General features: G+C 44.1%; 2 protein-coding genes across 5 annotated transcripts in view; both read left to right on the top strand.

Moving 5' to 3' along the window:
• The window catches only part of PSMD14 (proteasome 26S subunit, non-ATPase 14), a 46402-nt gene extending 37042 nt beyond the window's left edge, over positions 1–9360 (top strand). For 2 of the 3 annotated variants that reach the window (XM_077784991.1, XM_077784992.1), the window contains exons 10-13: positions 3013–3087; positions 5430–5555; positions 6652–6714; positions 8941–9360. In XM_077784991.1, the coding sequence (XP_077641117.1) occupies positions 3013–3087; positions 5430–5555; positions 6652–6714; positions 8941–9039 (363 nt within the window). In that variant the 3' untranslated portion in view covers positions 9040–9360. Of the gene's footprint in view, positions 1–3012; positions 3088–5429; positions 5556–6651; positions 6715–7008; positions 7089–8940 lie in introns of all 3 variants that reach the window. The other variant, XM_077784993.1, reaches the window with a different exon arrangement.
• A 3451-nt stretch (positions 9361–12811) lies between these two features.
• Positions 12812–19667, top strand: TBR1 (T-box brain transcription factor 1). 2 transcript variants are annotated; one of them, XM_021526288.3, is made up of 7 exons: positions 12813–14202; positions 14674–14828; positions 15152–15273; positions 15612–15770; positions 16626–16687; positions 18717–18834; positions 18940–19666. In XM_021526288.3, the coding sequence occupies exons 1-7, from the start codon at positions 13511–13513 to the stop codon at positions 19558–19560; spliced, it is 1929 nt and encodes a 642-aa protein (XP_021381963.1). In that variant the 5' UTR covers positions 12813–13510; the 3' UTR covers positions 19561–19666. The 2 variants fall into 2 exon arrangements, with proteins under 2 accessions (XP_021381962.1, XP_021381963.1); XM_021526287.3 differs by having other exon boundaries at positions 12812–14202; positions 18717–19667.
• Positions 19668–20252: the final 585 nt, after the last annotated feature.

Genomic DNA, 20252 nt, shown 5'->3' on the forward strand with positions numbered 1-20252 from the left:
TAAAACAGTAGGTTACAAATTATTTATTGTTCTCTCTATTGCATTTTTCCACATGCATTTATAATTGATGTGATTCATCACTGGACATATATATGTGAGGAATTTAAAATTGAGTGCTAAATTAGCTATCTAAGAGTGAATGCATTTATTTAATGTGTACAGCAAAGATTCAAGTATAAATTTATGGAAATGTAAACTTTTTTAAAGTGTCAATTGATGACATAACGTGATGCAAGACAAGTGCCGTTTTCAGTCCTACTTAAAAACTGCTTCTCAACATCTCATCTTTCTTCAAGTTACTCACAAATAAATTATGGGAAAAGTTCTCTCTTTTCTTTTTACTATAAGTTTATAGAGGTTCTTGCTTATTATGTAATCTAGATTAAACCTTGTGTCTTAAATAATTAATCCCTGTTTTTTATGTAATGTAGTAATTTGCTGAAAAATGGTGGAGGAGGATATTCAATGGATAAAATGGATGCTTGACTGGCTTCTGCTCTAACTTTTCTTTTGTATACACATTTATGAAACATAAATATTCAAAGTTTGATTTCTGAAGTTGACTTCCACTAAAAAGACAAAAGTTTTGGTCTTCACTGAAGGAAGTCTTTATTTTGAGAAATAGCTTCTATCCTGAAACAAGTATCCTCTGGAGCGATTATGTTTTTATCCCAGTCGTTCTTCTGCCTCACTGATTTTTCCTTTAAAAAACTTTTTCCCCTTACTATATATTCTAAAGGCATGTGTCCTTGAAACCATGAAGCCCTGCTTTTGGTTCCATTACTTGAACAGTAGAAGTAATATTTTGCTAGGTAAACATCCAAGAAAAAGGCCATCCACTAGTCAGAGCAGAACTGAAATAATAGCTGAATTTGTGCTTTAAGAGCCATCCTTTGGGAGGTCCTAGACCACCATACCCTTATCTGGCAAAAATAAGTTGGTTTTTTGTTACTATTACATTGAAACTCTTTGGTGTTAATAAAAATGCTAGCAAAAAAGCGTCTTAAAATTAAAGAGTGTCTGGTTTAGGAGGCTGTGTTTTACTTTTGATTTTTAAATTCGTCAAAACTGCAAACAATAATGAGTATGAAATAAGCAGCTAATACTCTTGATTGGATGTAGGCAAGCCCATGCTTGCATGTTTCAGGGCTTTTCTAACTGAGCTTTTCTAGACCATGTGTAATGCTTTCCCTTGGAAACCCCTGCAGTATTGTTCAGCTTCATTATTTTAAGATCACTGTCACTACAGCGTGGCATTTTGGCCATGGGATTTTGGGTTTCTGTTATTAAAATGGGTAGTTTTTGTTTGTGTTGATTTTTTGCAAGCTGGCAATGAGCTGTTGCAAATGTCACTGTTATGATAAAAATCATAATTTTAAATGGTACTCTGTTCCTAAAGCTCCAGGAGCTCTTGCAGTGTTGTTTTACTTTTATTTTAAGCCTTGAATAAAATTCTGACCCAGTTGAGGATGGAAGCAAGCTAAATACTAATTTCAGCTGGGCTAGTAGCAGGAATTATAAGACATTACTCAAAATCTCAGGAAGAGATTTTTAAGAGATAATAAAGTAGTACATGCCTTGGCTTCTTTCCCTTTTTGGGTGTGTGTGCTTTTCTTGATTTGCTTACCAACAGCTTTTTTATGGTTGTTTACCTTTTACATTTGCCCACTCTTTTAAAGGGTAGTTTATGGAAGGGGGAAGGAAAGGGACAGTGGGAGAAGGCAGACCTGTTTGTCAAACTTTAAGAACTTGAGAAAGCTTCCTAAATATCTACACATGAGTTTATACACAAACACCAAAACCTCATATGCAGTCATTTCAAGTGAGATAAGAAAATGGCAGTGGAAATTACTTACTGTTAATAGTTTCAACTATAAATTCTGTTATTGATAATAAAGCCTGTATTTTACAAGTTTAATTAAAATAAGTTGCACAAGTAATAGTTTTATGTAAGTGCTAATTCTTGTAACTTTTCGAGTAGTTTTTATCCTTGTATAGAAAATTGTAGAAAATGTATGTATGAAAACATTTTTAGCTTTCGTACAGATGATTTTATAATTCTGAAATATTAAGTTGCATAGGATGCAAATATACATTCATTTTGTATAGCTATCTCTAAATATATATTTAAACTTAAATAGATGGAATGCTTGAAACAGAAGATTTATCACTAATTCAGCATACTTTATGTATGATTTATTGTATCTTGTTTGTAAATGTATATTTCATATGTAAAATTATATTAGAAAATAGGCTCTATTAGTTGTGATGCGGATTGATCATAGAATTTTACCTCCACAAATATTAGTACAACACACCCTTAAGTCATAAATGTAAAAGGAAATGCATAATGCAAATGAGCAAAATAGAAAATACATGCATCCAGCTATCACTAAAGCTAATCTCTGTTGATCAGATTGTATTTGCAGAGGACATAATTCTAGTGAAAAAAGTGGTTTGTTTTTTTCTTAATTTACAGTTTAAAAATAAAATTAGTTTCAGTATCCAAGGTTAATTTGATACACATTGTCTGAGGTTTTTGCTTGCTTCAGTTTATCCCTCTTCATGTTGTACCCTGGAGAATGAACTTGGGAATATTGACAGTGGTTATAAATAAATAGATAGCAAATAGTCTTTTGTTTGTAACAGAATATTTTAATAGCAATGATAACCAAATTTATTGAGAGAGGAAGGATTTGAGAGAAATATGTTTGTGCATATGTATCGGTCAAATGTTTGAAGGCAGTTACCATTTTTTCTTATTATAGTTGCTACTGTGTGAAAAAAAATCTGTGGTTTAGAAATAGAAAACATAACTGTCAGTTAATGAACACAAAAAGAGAAATAGAACCAGGTATATTTACTTCATATCTTCTTGTAGGCTCTGCATTTTTTTCTTGGTGTTTTTTCCTTTATTTGAGTGGTGTTTAAGGATGTTAATATTGAAATTAGCTTTCTCCTTCATTTCAGCAGTGGGTGATTTTAATTCAGTTTCTCCCCTAAATTTTGCAGGCACTAATCCATGGACTAAACAGACATTACTATTCCATCACCATCAACTACAGGAAGAATGAACTAGAACAGAAGGTAATTGTTTCCGCTTTAATTCAGAGTACAGAAGCATTATACAAACTATTTCAAATTTGTGGCAATACTCTGATTTCAACGGCTGTTACTTTCAGTAATTATTTTAACTCTCCTGGAATAGGTGGATTCTCTTCCAGAAAGCACTTGAATGAACACTCATTGTGATGAAACTTTTCCAAAACTACATTCTAATGATGATATGAATAGTTTGATAACATTTTTGTCCACCTTACGGAAAGTTGTCGTGCTGTTTTCTGTACCTAAGCTTGTACAAAATTTTAAGTTTTCAGTGATGAAGCTGAAAGACATACTAGCTGCCTTCAGTTTTCACAGGCTGCAATTCCTGAAGCTAGGAGAATTTTTAACTGTGTTTTCCAAAATGGAATGTATAACCAGGGGATGTTGGGGGTTTTTTTGCTGTAATCACTTTGACAGAAGTCGGTATGATTGCAACTCCCCAAGACGTCACTGAATATCAGGAAGTAGTGATGTCCTGCATTTACAAGAAGAAATATTATGGAGTTACTGACAAGAAATGTCTTTTGCTATTTTTGCATTAAACTTCTTCAAAAGTTACTTCTTCAAAAGGTTACATGCAAAATCTAGCTTGAGAGTCTCAACCAGGAAAACAAAAAGGAAGAAAAAAGCTTACATATCATATACAGAAGTTAATTCTTGAAAAACGAGATTCTATCCCCTGTGTATTTTCTCTGATATGTCTGTGCATTTTCATGCCCTTGTTAGGGTTAGAAATTGATCTCAAAGCTTATGATGAAATGGTCAGAATAGTTTTTTTCACATAATTCAGACTTTCTGAGTTCCAAGTAATAAGAAAAGAACCCAGTTTCAAATAGTGGAGGAATATGTGTGCAAGATAAGGAGTTGGAAAGAATGTGTGAAATGCACAACCATTTTTAGTGCAGTATCAGACTTCCAAGACCTCACTGTTACTTAAAGGAGTAACTGATTGAACAAAACCAGCTCTCTCAGGAAATGTCGGTGAGTCTTCTAGGGCATTATTGTTTCCAGTCAAATGCAATCATTTACCAAATCCAGTCTTGTCTGAAGTTCTAAGTGTGTATTTTTGTCAATGGTTTTATATAAGTGAGTTATTACCTTTGCAAGTAGGAGAATTATCTTGACCAAGTCAGGAAGACTTTTATCTGTGAGGCAACGACTCTCTCTCACATCTTTCATGAGGCAGCTTCATACATATCTCAAACCCCCCTTGTGATGGTGGTGATCTGTTATCTCCATCTGTAGTAAGAAGAGTACATGCTTCATGTATTAGATTAGGAGCTCATCACACCAAACCTTAATTTTAAAATCAAGATAGCCTAGCTAAACTGTCCATATGCAGTTTGCCTACGACTCCTTCTGTCAGCAGCTAAGATCTTGCTAACACTAATTATGACACAAACTTTCTACTCAGTTCACATGTTCCAAAGCCAGGTTGCTTTGGAAGCTCCACATAGGATGAAACAGGTACTTTTATTCAGGTGATAGCAATTACAGGGATTACCAGTTCTCAGAAATTCTAGTAAATGTTCACAAATTGAAGGCAAGCTGAAACTGTTTGCTGAAGGGGTCCTCCCTATAGTCATCAAGTGTGCAGGAGATCCACAAAATACGCTTCCTTTGTTCATGAAAATAAAGAAATTGCTATTTTTATTATTCCTTTGCTCTTTCAAGATGACATGAAAGCGTCAAGTAAAATCTTTCAAATATATATAATAGTGCCTGCATTTATCACCATCAAATCTCTGCACATTTTATCCTATGGTTTTTATGCTTGCTTATTCTGTATGAGGCAAAAACACACAAGTCATGTTTTGGTCACTTTCGAAGTCTGTTTTATCATAACTGTCAGTTGCTTGCATACAGATCAGATAATCAGTGAAGCCGTATGAATTTAATCCAAGCATTAAAATATTTTTCAACTTCATCAGAGGCCAAAGGCTTCAACTAGTCAACTATATGGCAGCTAAAGTATTCCATTTTCTCTTAGCCTTGGTACAAGGCAATTGTGCATTCTTAACCTGCAGCAAGAGTAACAAATCCCAGAAAACAAATCTACATATTCCTGTCAAAATAAATGTGACCCATGTTTTCATGCCTCATTTTCATATTTAGGATTCAAGAAGTTTGATCATTAAAAGGTACACAAATCTATCTTCTCTAGTAGAGTAGTTTATCATTGTATTTCCTCTATTTGAACACTGACATTATAAGATCAATTTTTTTTTATATTCTTACTATAAATTTGTTACCTGTCAAAAAGATCTTCATAGTATTCTGAAAGGATTTTATGGTGAATACTCTAAAGAGGTTTTGTCTTCCAGATGCTGCTAAATTTGCATAAGAAGAGTTGGATGGAAGGTTTGACACTTCAGGACTACAGTGAACATTGCAAACTCAATGAAACAGTAGTGAAGGAGATGTTAGAATTAGCTAAGAATTATAACAAGGTATTCATATCCCATAATGACAGTATAAGTGTAGTTGTGTTTATGAAGTGAAGAAATTGGTTACCTAATTTTAGAAGGAATTGATTATCATTCAGAATGACTGTAGTTCATACTAATCACCTACGTATGGTTTCTGTGGAAGTTGCCAGATTAGCTCCTCAGGCACTGCCACCAGACTTTTTGCCCTAAACTTTTGTCCAAGTGTTTAGTTACATGCTTTGCTTTGAAATGTGAGTAATCATAGCAATTCTGTATTTTTACTTAGTGACAAGAATATAAGATTTCTGTAGATCAAAATGAGCAGTTAGTCAAATTTTTCAGTCCTTTAGTCTAGGACTGTTTGATCAGTGTGGCAGAGTAAAGGTTATTTTTCTGTATCAGTCCAGTAGATAGGCTGTAAGTATTTAATGCATTCAAGAGCCCAGTTCAATGTTCTGTTTAGATAAGAAATTTCTTATTGGTGTGGTAAGTAAGACAAATCACAGCTGCTTGTCCTGTTTTAATACTGACACACTTAGAAATACTTCTTACAAATACTAGATCTCAACAAGCATTCTATGAGTAGTAATCATGTTAGTAATTCTTAACAAGTGTTATTTTTTTAACTCCTTAGAAGTCCTTATAACCAAAATTCAGTATTACATTCACTAGTTAAGTTAGTGGATGAAATTTATGAGGACACTATATTTGAAGGCAACATAACCGTATCAAAATATATTAAAATAAATTAATCAGTACAAAAATATATTGAGATCAAATCTCCAGTAGTTGAAACAATATAGAAATGCTGAATTTGGTTCTATTGATACTGCTCATTTAAGAATTTTGCTTACTAACATTTTGGTAAATAGTGACAATAAAACCATTCACAAGTATTTGCCTTGATCTTTTGCACTAACACTCAGTAATTAAAACCACGTCTGCTGAAAAGCTGAAGTACCTTTCCTTTTGACTTTCTCAAATGTGTCGCTGTTTGATTTTTTTTTCCTTTTTCTTTTTTTTTTTTAAGGAACAGAATTGTATTTTGAGAATCTGTGGCTTGGGGGAAAAGTAAATGAAATCTGAAACACTGACCTTTTCTGTGTTTCTTTCACAGGCTGTTGAAGAAGAAGATAAGATGACACCTGAACAGCTGGCAATAAAAAATGTTGGCAAGCAGGTGAGGTGTGATGAATTAGAGTGAGGTGGAATTATATGCTTCGTTCATTCTAAATACTAATTTTTTACATGTGCAGAGGTGATTTTAGTTCTACATGCATGATATTCTCAAAGCTTCAAATAATAAATTTATTTTTGTTGGAGGTTGTGTAAGGAACAGGGCCTTTGACTGTAGGTAATTGGCAGAATGTCTGCAAGCCGTGTTCTATATGTGTTTTTATTATATGCTGAGGAGCAGTGTTGAAACTTAGTAGTTTTCCCTTTTCCTTCTTCATTTGTTTTAACTTCTTCTAAGAGACATAATGATATCCAAGTCTGTCTCAGAGCGGCCTAAACTGTGGAGACACTTACAAAATGGTGATCACGGAAACAGAGGTGAGGCGGTGTGTTTGTACATTATCATGTACATTAACATGTAAAGAGCCAGCTCACCCTGTCTTCAGTTCATGAACACACTGTCAGTGCTCAGCTCTCAGGCACACTTGGCAGGTAGGCTGAGTTCCTTTGTATTGGTGTTTGAGGAAAACTGTTTAGGACCACAGCTGAAACCGAAAATACCCACTCAATTAATTACCATCACTTCACAATGTTAGGGTATAATGTCTTTTTAAAGACTCAACAAAAAACTATTTCTACATTTGATTTCAGCATAAAGATTGAGGAAATATGCTCTTGTGAGCAAGAGGAGAGCAAAGGAAATTTGTAAGAGCTTGTGTTCAAGAAGGGCAATGAAAACAAGAAATAGCTTTTAAAAGATCTAGTGTGTCCTTAAAGAACCAGTACTTATTGTATTGCTAGTAGCAGTAGAAGAATTTAAAAGATTCTGGATTGCTCTTATGTGTCAGCTTCTAGCAGCAATGTCATAACACATCTGCACTATTGTTCAGTCACTCATGTATTTCTGTAGCATTCAGAACAATGGAGTTTATGCACACCTACACATACATAAATATATACATATAAAATATGTAAGAAGGGTTGTATTTTAAGGGTTATGATGTCATCTCAAACAGAACTTGAGCTTCAGTAGTTGTTACGCATACATGAAAAACCTATTTTGATACAATTCTTCAAAAAGAAAATAATTTTTTTCCTGATAAAAATTTTAAGTTTCTTTTAAATGAAAAAAATGGTTCAGTGAAGTAATTTTCAAGTGGGGTTTTTTACGCAACGTAGATAAAAAGCTTTGTAAACAAGCAGCCACTCACAATAGGGGTATGATCTTATTAGGTGTATAATTTGTTAGGAACTGAAAGGATATTGGAGAACTGTCTGATCTTTGAGAAGGAGTTATTTAAGAAGGGCAGCATGCACAGATTCAGTAGCACTCTTCTATATAAATTTAAATGTGTTCATTACACTTGGACATAATTTCATCTTTAAAGAAGTTACAACTCTCATGTATGATTTTCTTCCATATTTTAATTTCTTTACACACAAGAATTACTACAATAATACTATAATAAACTTTAGACATCTGTGGTGGTGGCCCAATTCACCTAGAGACATCCTTTTAAGGTATGCCTGATATTTTTGCAGTATTTGGAGATTAATTATTTTGTATCAGTGGTGAAACTGAAGAAGTGCATGGGTATGATTTTCAACCAAAAATAATCTTATTGTTGCATGCAGATGCCCACAAATGCCTACATCAGTTGAGTAATAGTGTGTAAAAATATGTATTTTCAGAAAATTGCTCAGGCTTAACATTCAATTCCTAAGAGCATTTGATAGGGCATTGTTCACATTTCATGTTTTTATGGGTATAGATACACTAATTTTCTTGCAGTCAACACAACTATTCAAAGACTGTGTTAGATGATGCTTGAATCTTTGCAGGATTAGAGCACTAATTTGCAGAAATCTGAAAAGAAATTGCAGTGTACCAGAACTAAGATTAAAATATTGGTCTTAGTGAGATGTATAGTAAAATTCACATATTGTGTGTTGTCCTTTAAACTAACTCACATCTGCCATGGTTACTCTTGAGTTGCTGGATAGGAGTTTGCTTCCTAAGCCTATCCTCAGCTTAACTGTTAGTATGAATTAATAAAATTTTGTTCATGGAAATTCAGTCATTTGCTAAGTCTTCCTAGAATGGAAAATTTAGGAGCATTACTGGCCTGTGTTCATTAACTCACAGATATCATGAATAGACTTGAAGTAAATGAAATCCTTCAGAGACGTGTTTCAGTCATTCTTCTCACGGGCATCCTTTGTATTTCAGGACCCTAAACGTCATTTAGAAGAGCATGTGGATGTGCTGATGACCTCAAACATTGTCCAGTGTTTAGCTGCTATGTTGGATACAGTTGTATTTAAATAACTGTTTTACCGTTGGTGATGCTTTCTGTGTATATTTGTTTATTGTTTCTTATACAAAACAGAGACTGTTGAGGCTCTATTTGATTAAACCAAGACATCTGACTTCATTTGCAATGTAAGTGCAGCACTATAACACCTCTCAGTCTCTAATTGTGCATTTGCTTCAGTTTCTTTATGTCAGGGTCCTCACAAATTCCAAAGCATTCAAGAACACAATGTGGGAAAAAATGGAGTACGTTTTCATTTAATATTTGGGGGGAAAATCAGTAGTACATATATATTTTGATTGTTGCAACATAATAAAAATACATTTACAAATCTGTCTTAAGTTCTGGACAGTGTTTTTTGAGAAAGGACAACGGGAATTAACAAACTAGAAAAAGTGTTAGTAAACATTTGTTCCCCCCGACTGTAAAACTACTGAAATACTAATTGCTAGGAAAGCAAAAATTCTCTACTGGAATTTGGCTCCCATTGATTACCAGTTAGTCTCATATGGAGATTAGAACAAAAAAAAAAATCATCATTCTGAATTCTGAGCATGTACAAAACCAAAAATGCTGAAAATTCCTCTGTCAGTTCTCTTTGAATGTTATTCAAACCCTAATATCTACAGAAGACAACTGACCTTAAGGAAATTAATTCAGTTGCTGATAACTGAATCACAGAACTCTCACAAGCGGTGTCATAAATAGCAGTATTCTGAGAATAAACATTAAAGTGACAGAGGCTGTTCTAGGTTACATGAACCCACCCTCCTATGAGAGAACATACATGAAATGTCCATATATATAAATATATGGAAAGAGTCCCAACTAGAATATGACATTTAAAATCATTTCTACTGACTGGAGAGAGAAACACTTGCAGGAAGGCAGGTGGTTTGCTTAGTTTGAAGCAGGCAAAGCCAAATATCTGGGTGTGGGGAGTGACTCTGGGTTTTGGGCAGGGACTGATTGGAATTTTTGTTAGGGTTATTTTTTTCAAGTGTTGAATGTTGCTTAGGCTGATTAGTCTGGGCAGAAGTTTTCTTTTTCTCTTTACTGTTGGTTTGAGATTTTTTTTTTTAGTAAACAGCAACAGTACTGACAGGCAAATATTTCAAAACTATCTGCATCTCCTGTTGAAGATAATTTTTTTTAATTGACTTCATATTTGCATACTTAAGGAAATAACCCTTAAATGGTCTTATTTTCTGGCTTATGGCCATATTTACTTACACTTTACCATTCAAAGATTTTTCTTTTGTTTGAAATTTCTTATTGAGGCCTTTAATTTACTATTTTAAACTAACTAAATTTACTATTTTAAACTAACTCTCTCTCAAAGTATATTTAACGTGCACTTACTTCAGAGGGAAAAATGCAGATTTTTGCAGCTGCCCTCCTTATGGCCTTCCCTCTGCCCCCACAGTAGGCAGTGGAATATCAGACTGGGAAAATGGAGACATACCAAACCACATTTGCCTGCGTGTAGTTAAATGGAAGTTCTTTCTGGAGATTCCCACTGCAAAGCTGCGGGTGGTTGAGGAGGGCTGCATTCAGGCCTCGCATTGCCGGATGCGCACGCCCGGGGTGAGGTGGGGCAGGAGCTGATCAAGGGACCTGCCCTAGGGCTCGTCTGCCAGGGGGGCTCAGCATCCCTGCTGCTCTCTACTCCCACACACACGTGTAACACCACGAGGGAGACGGAGTTTGGCAGGTCGTGGGTAACATGGCACTGCAGAACAGGAGAGGAGCTAGCGCAGTGCTGCAGTGTATACATGCGTGAGAGGCTGGTGTAAGCAGGGAGACAAACCAGTGAGTCTTACATATTCTAAATTAATTTTGACAAATGTACATCTTGCAGAGGGTAGCTGAAGAGAGTCTGTTGGAGACGCAGATCTCCCGTAGTATAAGCTTGTGCTGTGGTACCCTGCTTTCTATTCACTCCTCAGTTTAACTTGGAGACACAATTTTCCATTTACCAAGATGTTACATGAATAATAAGAAGGCAGGGTTTTGGGGCATCCTTCCTTATTTTTGTCCAGTGCTTTAGGAGCTACACAGATGATTTGGAAGAACTGTGTGTATGCCATAACCTGAAAAGCAGCAGCCCATATATGATGTTGGAGGAAGAAAGAGATTTTCAAGCAGCCACCTTCTGAGCCTCCAGCCGCAATGGAGCAGACCTTCATTAGCAGCATGACCCCTTGTCACCTGTCAGCATGAAGGACGGGCATATTGTATTAGCAAACCTCACTCCATTCTATGACGATTCTGTAACACCACCTGCCATTGCATATCCCCCCTATTATACCAGTTTAGGAGTTGTGCACTGAAGATTTTTGGCATATATTAGCACTTCCATGTGATTGGCAGTATACCACTGAATTCATTGCAGCTCCACATCTATATGGCTGTAGCTCTGTAATTCAGGGCAGCATTTCCGAGGATTTATCTGCATTTCGGTCCATCTCCTGCCTGTATAAGTCCATTGCCATTCTGTTGTTGCAAACAGGGAAAGGGAAGGGTGAGCACTGGTGAAACAAGTGTCGGAAACATTAGTTAGAACTGATAATAATGAAACCGTTTTCTTAACACTGAAAGAAGGTGGTGTATGGAAACTTGCATGCACTGAACCACTCGAGTAGAACAGTGAACTGCTTGCTTTTTGCTTCATAAGTTCTCTTATTAGAATAATTTCCTTGCAGAGATTGTGTGTGCGTCAGCATCTATGAAATACCAAATAACCGAAGTAGCTCACAGTTAAGCAACAGAAAAATAAATGGCCACGGGATTTGAAAGCATTGAAATACACATTCTGTCAAGTCATCCTGGTTCTAGTCTTCTCTGGATTTGAGTTCGCAAAGTTTCAGTCTGGCTTCAGGCAGTTATGTGGTGGTTCAGTTTTATTATGTGGTGTGGTGGTTCAGGCTGCATTATCTGTCAGTGAAATTTGAAGTCGGTTGCTGATGTCACCTGGGAAGACATGTGGTCTGTAAAATACCTGAAGTCCAAACCATTAAGGGGACAACATTAAGAAAAATGGAACGGGAGAGCTCCTGCCCGGTCAAAAAAACCCAAACCCCAAACCCACAAAAAGCCGAAAAACAAACCCCGTGCTTTTAAACTCTAAGGCAGGCTTCCCTAGGAAGAGAAATTGAGACTGGTGCTTGGCAAAGGCGGGGTGGCGAGCGGGCCCCTGAACTCTTCAGGCGCAGCTTTGCGCCTTGGAGGGTCCCGCTTTCACTAGCCGAGGCTTGGCCGCGCACAGCCCGGCCCCGCCGGCCGGTGCCTCCGGTCCCCGGGAGTCCCCGCGCCCCGCCCGCCTGGGAGCGCAGCCCGGGCCGAGACCCCCTGGGCACGGCGTGCCGGCCGCTCCTGCCGCAGCACCGCCATGGGTTGGGTTTCTCAGCTCCGATCGACCCCGCGGCCCCCGGCAAGGGTGCTGCCAGGAACCTGCCCCTCCCGAGAGCTGCCCGCGGGACCGAGTCCCTGGGAAAGCAGGCATCGAGAGGAAAGGAATCCGGAGACGGATGGGGAGGTGGACGCCTTCCACGCTGCTTCGCTGATAATCTCCGGCATTACGGCTCCCAGATGAAATATTTATTTACTAAAGAACCCTAAAGAACCCGTAAACATCGCGGCAAATACATTAGGGCACTTCGGCTGCGGGGCTTATGATTATTTCAGAAGTTAAAAGAGATGATAGGCGGCCACTGTCAGCGGGGACGGAGGGTGTATTTTCCCCCGCGAAACAGGCACGGGTGGGAAGGGTGGGGGCGATGTGCCGGGGATCGCTCAGAAGAGTTGGGGGAGAGGGACGGCGCCCGCTGGGGACGAACCGCGGGGGTGAGCTGAGGGCAGCGGCCGCCGAGCCCCGCGCTCCCCTCGCCATCGCTCCCCAGAGCGCCCAGGACCCGCTTTTCTCCCTGACGCACAAAGGTGGGGTACACGCGCGCAATATTTGGGTAATCTCCGGGTGCGGATTTATTTTCCAGCCGTAGTCAAAAAAAAAATTAAAAAAAAAAAATAAAAAAAGCTAGAAAGGTCACATAATAATGAGCTCTCACAGCAAACACACTCTTCCCTTCCCCCTTTCCCTTCCATCTCACAATAAAATCATCTCCTTCAATTTGCCATGATCGTCGCGACCAGGAGCCAGGTGATTATCCTAATTAATGTCTATCTAATTAAATTACTGTCAGCGGTTAACCAATGGCAGAAGCCGTTTCATCCTCTCCACAAGCAGCAAGATCAAAAGTGAGTCTTTCCTGATTGCTGCATAGTGTCAATTGGCCAATCTCTTCTCCCTGGGAAGGGAGGAAAAAAAAAAAAAAAAAAAAAAAAAAAAGTAAATCAAACGTTTGGGAAGCATTTGGTAGATGAAGTGCTTTCTGCCTAGTGTGGGTCCCAGGATGTCTAGCTTCTGATACTAGGAAGCCCTTTCAGATCCAGGGACTGAAGGGTTATTACTGTGGTGCTAGAGCTATGCAGCTGGAGCATTGTCTTTCTCCCTCTATCATGCTCTCCAAGAAATTTCTCAATGTGAGCAGCAGTTACCCACATGCAGGCGGATCTGAGCTTGCCTTGCATGATCATCCCATTATCTCGACCACTGACAACCTGGAGAGAAGTTCACCTTTGAAAAAAATTACCAGGGGGATGACGAATCAGTCAGATACAGACAATTTTCCTGACTCCAAGGACACACCAGGGGACGTCCAGAGAAATAAACTCTCTCCCGTCTTGGACGGGGTCTCTGAGCTTCGTCACAGTTTCGATGGATCTGCTGCAGATCGCTATCTGCTCTCTCAGTCCAGCCAGCCCCAGTCTGCTGCCTCTGCTCCTAGTACCATGTTCCCTTATCCCAGCCAGCATGGACCTGCTCACCCAGCCTTCTCCATCGCCAGCCCCAGCCGCTACATGGCTCATCATCCTGTGATCACCAACGGAGCTTATAACAGCCTCCTGTCCAACTCTTCTCCGCAAGGCTACCCCACGGCGGGCTACCCGTACCCCCAGCAGTATGGCCATTCCTACCAAGGGGCACCTTTCTACCAGTTCTCCTCCACCCAGCCGGGGCTGGTTCCCGGCAAGGCTCAGGTCTACCTGTGCAACAGGCCACTCTGGCTGAAATTTCACCGGCACCAGACGGAGATGATCATCACGAAGCAGGGAAGGTAAGCCACTGCGCGGACCTTTCTGGGTGTCGGGGCTGAGCCGCGGACTTCGCCGGGGGAGCCGCCCGGAGCCTCCGCCGCCCCGGCGGAGCTGTTCCCCCGTCACCGGGGCCCCTGCCCCGGTCGCCAGGAGCTCCGGTGCGGGTCCCCGCCGGAGTCGGCTCCCGCCGGAGTCGGTCCCCGCCGGGGCAGCCTTTTCTACCTGCCCGAAAGTTCCCGCGCCCGCTGCACTCAGCCCTTCCCCGCAGAAAGCTCGGCACTCCGGGGAGGGGGCTTCTTTGGATTTTTATTTCCCAGTCGCTATCGGGAGCCGTGCGGATGAAGCACAACGGCTGGGTGCTCCGCGTGTGCCTGTCGCTGCCGATGGCTTGCTTTCCTTTTTCCCTTTCTTTTTCTTTTTTTTCCCCCCCTCTTCCTTTTTTTCTTTTCTTTCTTTCTTTTTCCTTTTTTTTTATTTTTTTTTTTTTATAGGCGCATGTTCCCTTTCCTAAGCTTTAATATTTCTGGTCTCGACCCTACGGCTCACTACAATATTTTTGTGGATGTAATTTTGGCGGACCCCAATCACTGGAGATTTCAGGGAGGCAAATGGGTTCCTTGCGGCAAGGCGGACACAAATGTACAAGGCAAGTTCCTCCAATTAACACTTTTCTCGACACATATGTAGGTGAGAATGATTAATTAATGCCATTGCGGACTGGCTCTGGCGACTAAAAAGCAAAGGGACCAACGATGTTTAAAAAAAAAAAAAAATAAAGGAGGGTGGAGGAGAAAGTAAAAGGTGTTCGGAAAAAGCTGTTTTAATCCTTTCGTTTAAAATGAAGGGAGTTTTGGCAGTAAAATATTGTCCACTTAACGGGGTTCTTCACCCTCGTGTGCGGATGCAGCGGCAGAACCGGGGTACAGGCGAGAACTGTGATGTGGTTGTGTTTTTTATTGCTTTGCTTAGGAAACCGGGTGTATATGCATCCCGACTCCCCCAACACGGGAGCCCACTGGATGCGTCAGGAAATCTCCTTTGGGAAATTAAAACTTACAAACAATAAAGGAGCATCAAACAACAACGGGCAGGTCAGTGGAGGAACGCAGACGCTGCCAGAAATATTTTTATTTATTCTAGTTAAAATCCTACCGTTTCCGAAAGGACGTGTATTTTTTTTTTAGATCGTGTCGTTGGGTGAAAAGAAAAGGGGGGTGGTGGTGACAAAGTCCTCCCATTTAATTTTGCCACGGGCCTCGTCGGCCCTGAGCGCATTGGCCAAGCTGACACCGCTGTCCGGTGCGGCCGGGAAACTCCGCAGCCGTCCCAGGGAGGCGGCGGCCAGCGGGCACTGCTCTCCTCGTCCTTCTCGCTCTAATTTCTTCTTTTCTCCCCGCGTCCCCCTCCCTCCTTTTGCCATGCCTGACAGATGGTGGTTTTACAGTCCCTTCACAAGTACCAACCTCGCTTGCATGTGGTGGAGGTGAACGAAGACGGGACGGAGGATACCAACCAGCCGGGCAGAGTGCAGACATTCACCTTCCCCGAGACGCAGTTCATTGCCGTCACCGCCTACCAAAACACCGATGTAAAGAGCTCCCTGGTTTATTCCCCTCGCGGTCTCCCCGCTCCCCGCAAGGCAGCCCACCAGGGATGGCCCGGCTGCTGCCCACCCTCCCCCGGGTCTCCGGCGCCGGGAGATGGGGCTCCCTGTTCCCCACTTTGTGCCAGCCCTCCCTGGCCATCCCGAGGACGGCCGTAGCCTCTCGGGTCGCCTTCGCCCCAGGAGCCCCCTCAGGGTGTCCGCAGCGGCATCGCCCTCCCCGCCAGGATGGGCGCGATCCTGCCCCTCCGCCCGGGGCTGGGCGCTGGCCCGCGGCGTTTATCTCCCAGTCGGAAACAGCTTAGTTAGCTGTTAAGCTGTTAGCTTAAGCTTTAAGTCTGCAAAGATCAATTAACATCTTCATTGATTGCGCCGGGGTGACGGAGCAACTTCCTCAAATTAAAAGCTCGTTAATGCCTGGATGCGTTTCGGAGTGGTCTGGCTTTGCTACAGACTGGTGCCCCCTTTTCAAATGACATATGTTCAGACCACATTCTCGCTTTAATTATTTTGCTCGATGCAAATGCAAACTCCTAGTTACCGTTCTGCGGTACATTTTGCCTAATTTCTGGATTTCAGTATATTCATACTTACGCACTAGGAATGCTGAGCACATCTCAAAATATGGGGTTAAATATCGGTTTTTTTCGTACTTTTTACAACAACGTAAATCTTAAAATTAGACTGTGATGTCTATAAGCATGCCAGAGCTTATTTTTCACGGTTTAAAGGCAGTATGATTGACTAGAGTAAAGCTTGGTCCTTTAAAAGCGTGTTGGCTGCAGTGGGGTATATTTTTCAGGCTTTCACAACGTGTGCTCTGCTCCTCTCTTTCCCTAGATCACGCAGCTGAAAATAGACCACAACCCTTTCGCAAAAGGATTCCGAGACAATTATGACACGTAAGTAAACCGGATTTTTACTACCCTTCTGCCGGCTGCACACACATGTCAGAGGGGGGAGATTTAGGATGAGGGCTGGCTCATTTCACACCGCGATGTTGTAATGTCAGGCTTTTCTAGAGCCCTCCGGGAGGGAAGCACACGCCCGCTCCGGCACAGGGGCTGTCCCTGCGGCGAGGCCCTGCGCAGCCCTGAGGCCGCTTCCGCGCCTGCGGCCGCGCTGCCCGCACCTGAGTCCGCACCTCGCTTTGGCACTTGCGGGGGTTTTGTTGTTGTTGTTTCCTGGCACGTATCTTGGCGCCTCTTTCCAAGCTTCCGTTTCACTTGCGCGTAAGGGCTCCGAAAGAAGCACCGGAGCAGCAGGGACTCGGTCCCCGGCAACCCGCCGGGTCTGCATCATTCCGAGGTCCGTAGAGCTGGAGTCCGGAAGGAAATGTCTTCGTCTCGTTTTATTCTTCTCCGGGGTTGAATATTTTTCCCCCTTCTCCCTTCTGGGAGCTAAAGCCTCTGAAGTTTTAATCGCTGTTTGTCCCTGCTCTGCCTCTGCCCGTCCGCCTCCGAGGCGTTCCCAGCGGTCTGACCCCCGGCCTTGACGCCCGCGCCGCAGGCGGCTGGTGCCCCCCGACTGCGGCTCCGGGCCGGCATCAGCACTCAGCCCCGCCGCCTTTCGCGGCCCTCGGGACGAAAACGGGGGTGTCCCGGCCTGCAGGCCCTGCAGGCAGGATTCCTCTGGCCCGGGGTACGACCCTCCGGGCATCCCCCTGCCTACTTTGGGCAGCGGGAGGTGGCGGCCGCAGGGCTGCCCATATACCCGGGGCAAGAGACGGCAGGGATTTCGCCTGTCCCACTGCACATTCTGGTCTGTGGCACGGGCCCCCGGCTTTGAGGACCCTTTTTCCTCTCTAAACTGTGTCGGGCAGCGGCCTCACTTGGCCTCACCCCGTGCGTATCTTAAGCGCCTGCTTCAGCCCATCCGCTGGACCGAGGTCCAGCAGCCACCAGCAGCAGGCTTGCAGGGCAAGGGTGGAAACGACGCCGAGAGCTGAACTAGTGCGAGAGGGGCCTGGGGTCGAGATCCAGCCCTCTCCACGGAGCAGCTTGTGGTGCGGTCGCTCTCCCTCAGGGGCGGGGGTCGCCGAGCTGTGGCGAGGAGCCGGTCTGCCACCGGGAGGGCAGCGGCGGTCCCTGGTGCCATAGAGGGCGGCAGCCGAGCCTGCCTGCGCTCCGGGTGCTCTGCGAGAGTATGTGCGGCCTTGGGAAAGGCCTTCGGCCCCAGCCAAAAGTGCTTTTCTCTTTTTGATAGGAAAAAAAACTTTATAGGGCGTCACTTGAAAGGAGACGGGGGGAGGGGGAAGATTCAATGTTGTCTAGCACGTTGAATTTGTTTAAGGGCCAAGTTTATTTTGGATAAGAAATTCCAGGAGGCGTGGAGGGTTAATTAAAGCACAGTTTTAGCCTGAATTAAATACAGATAGTAGTTATTCATCCATTAAAGTTTTCATAATCGCAAATTGCAGCCCAGCATGGGAGAATTATATATAGGCCAAGCAGGGAACACTGGAAGTGTCTGGCTTTACATTTCCTACAGTAGGTGTTTAAAGATTAGCTTAATTTAAACTCAGTAAAATGTTGATGGTTCGTCTGTGACTCCCAATAATAAGTGTTAAACAGCCGATAGAATTCCATAGTCTGCCACTCATGCTGCTCGTGGCAAATGACCGGGCTGGCTGCCTGGTGCACATGTGGTGGGACCGGTCAGCTTTAACCGCACGGGATTCCACGCTTTAGGGTTGTGGGTTCGGACCGGAGAGAGGGATCTGAGCCCCGTCAAGGAATGGCCAACCCGTCCCGAAAGATTTGTTCTCCATGCTTGCCCCCGTCTTTCCTCTTCCCCGTTAAAGGCCCTCGGCGCTGCTGATGCCGGAGGCCAAGCCCGGAGAGGAGCGCAGGCTCCCGGGCCGGGCCGGAGCGCGCTGGGACGGCGCCGGGCTGCGGCGGACACCCAGCTCTCTCCCCTTCTCTTGGGCAGGATCTACACGGGCTGCGACATGGACCGGCTGACGCCTTCCCCCAACGACTCGCCCCGCTCGCAGATCGTGCCCGGGGCCCGCTACGCCATGGCCGGCTCCTTCCTCCAGGACCAGTTCGTGAGTAACTACGCCAAGTCCCGCTTCCATCCCGGGGCAGGAGCCGGCCCGGGGCCCGGCGCCGACCGCAGCGTGCCCCACACCAACGGGCTGCTCTCCCCACAGCAAGCCGAGGACCCGGGGGCCCCCTCGCCGCAGCGCTGGTTCGTCGCCCCCGCCAACAATCGCCTCGACTTCGCCGCCTCCGCCTACGACACGGCCACCGACTTCGCCGGCAACGCGGCCACGCTGCTGTCCTACGCGGCCGCGGGCGTCAAGGCGCTGCCGCTGCAGGCGGCCGGCTGCGCCGGGCGGCCGCTGGGCTACTACGCCGACCCCTCGGGCTGGGGGGCCCGCAGCCCCCCGCAGTACTGCAGCAAGTCGGGCTCCGTGCTCTCCTGCTGGCCCAACAGCGCGGCGGCGGCGCGCATGGCCGCCGGCAACCCCTACCTGGGGGAGGAGGCGGAGAGCCTGGCCCCCGAGCGGTCCCCCTTGCCGGGCGCCGAGGACTCCAAGCCCAAAGATTTGTCCGACTCCAGCTGGATCGAGACGCCGTCGTCCATTAAGTCCATCGACTCCTCCGATTCTGGGATTTACGAGCAGGCCAAAAGGAGGCGGATCTCCCCCTCGGACACCCCGGTGTCCGAGAGCTCCTCGCCCCTCAAGAGCGAGGTGCTCACCCAGCGGGACTGCGAAAAGACCTGCGCCAAGGACATCGGCTATTACGGCTTCTACTCGCACAGCTAGGCGCGGCCGCCGGCCCGCCGTCCTTTTGCACAATAACTCCTCCGCGTTAGCGCACTGACCCCCGCCCCTGGCTGCCCCATCCGTGCCCCGGCCCGGCAGGGAGGCGGGCAGGCAGGCTGAGCCGCGGCCGCCGCCGCCTCCCCGCCCCGCTTCCCGCCCGACCGGTCCGGCGGCGCCCCGGGGGCGCGGGGGGCACTGCCGCACCGAAACCCACTGATCAGTAGGATGCTTAGACTCTCAAACCGTACAGCGCTTCCTTCCTTTTACCACGGATGGATTCTAGGGGAAACAGTAATAGTGGGGAAAACAGCCTGTGAAATGCCTGTACATAGTATTTATTTTATTGTAACAGATTACTTTTCTTTGGTTCGGTTTATTTATTTGTTTGGATTTTTAAATTTTGTTTTCATTGTTAAGTCACAAAACTTAGAGCCTGTTTAAATTTCTTTAGCCCATTCCCCCCCGCTCCTTGCTCCCTCTTCCTCGTGCCCCTCCCCAGGTAAATACTCTTCCTAAATGCCTCTGGAAATGTCAGTGGTCCATAGCTGTAGCAGCGGGTAATGGGTTTCTCACTTTCTCTCCAATTCCTCGCATGAAATAATTACGTGGTGCCCTGGGCTAACACAGCTAAGAAATAGCTCAGCTTTCCCTTCAAAAGAACAGAAATACGTCTCATAGGAAAGTCGATTAAA

This window comes from Lonchura striata, chromosome 8 (genome assembly GCF_046129695.1).
Source record: "Lonchura striata isolate bLonStr1 chromosome 8, bLonStr1.mat, whole genome shotgun sequence".
In the NCBI taxonomy this organism is placed as follows: Eukaryota; Metazoa; Chordata; class Aves; order Passeriformes; family Estrildidae; genus Lonchura; species Lonchura striata.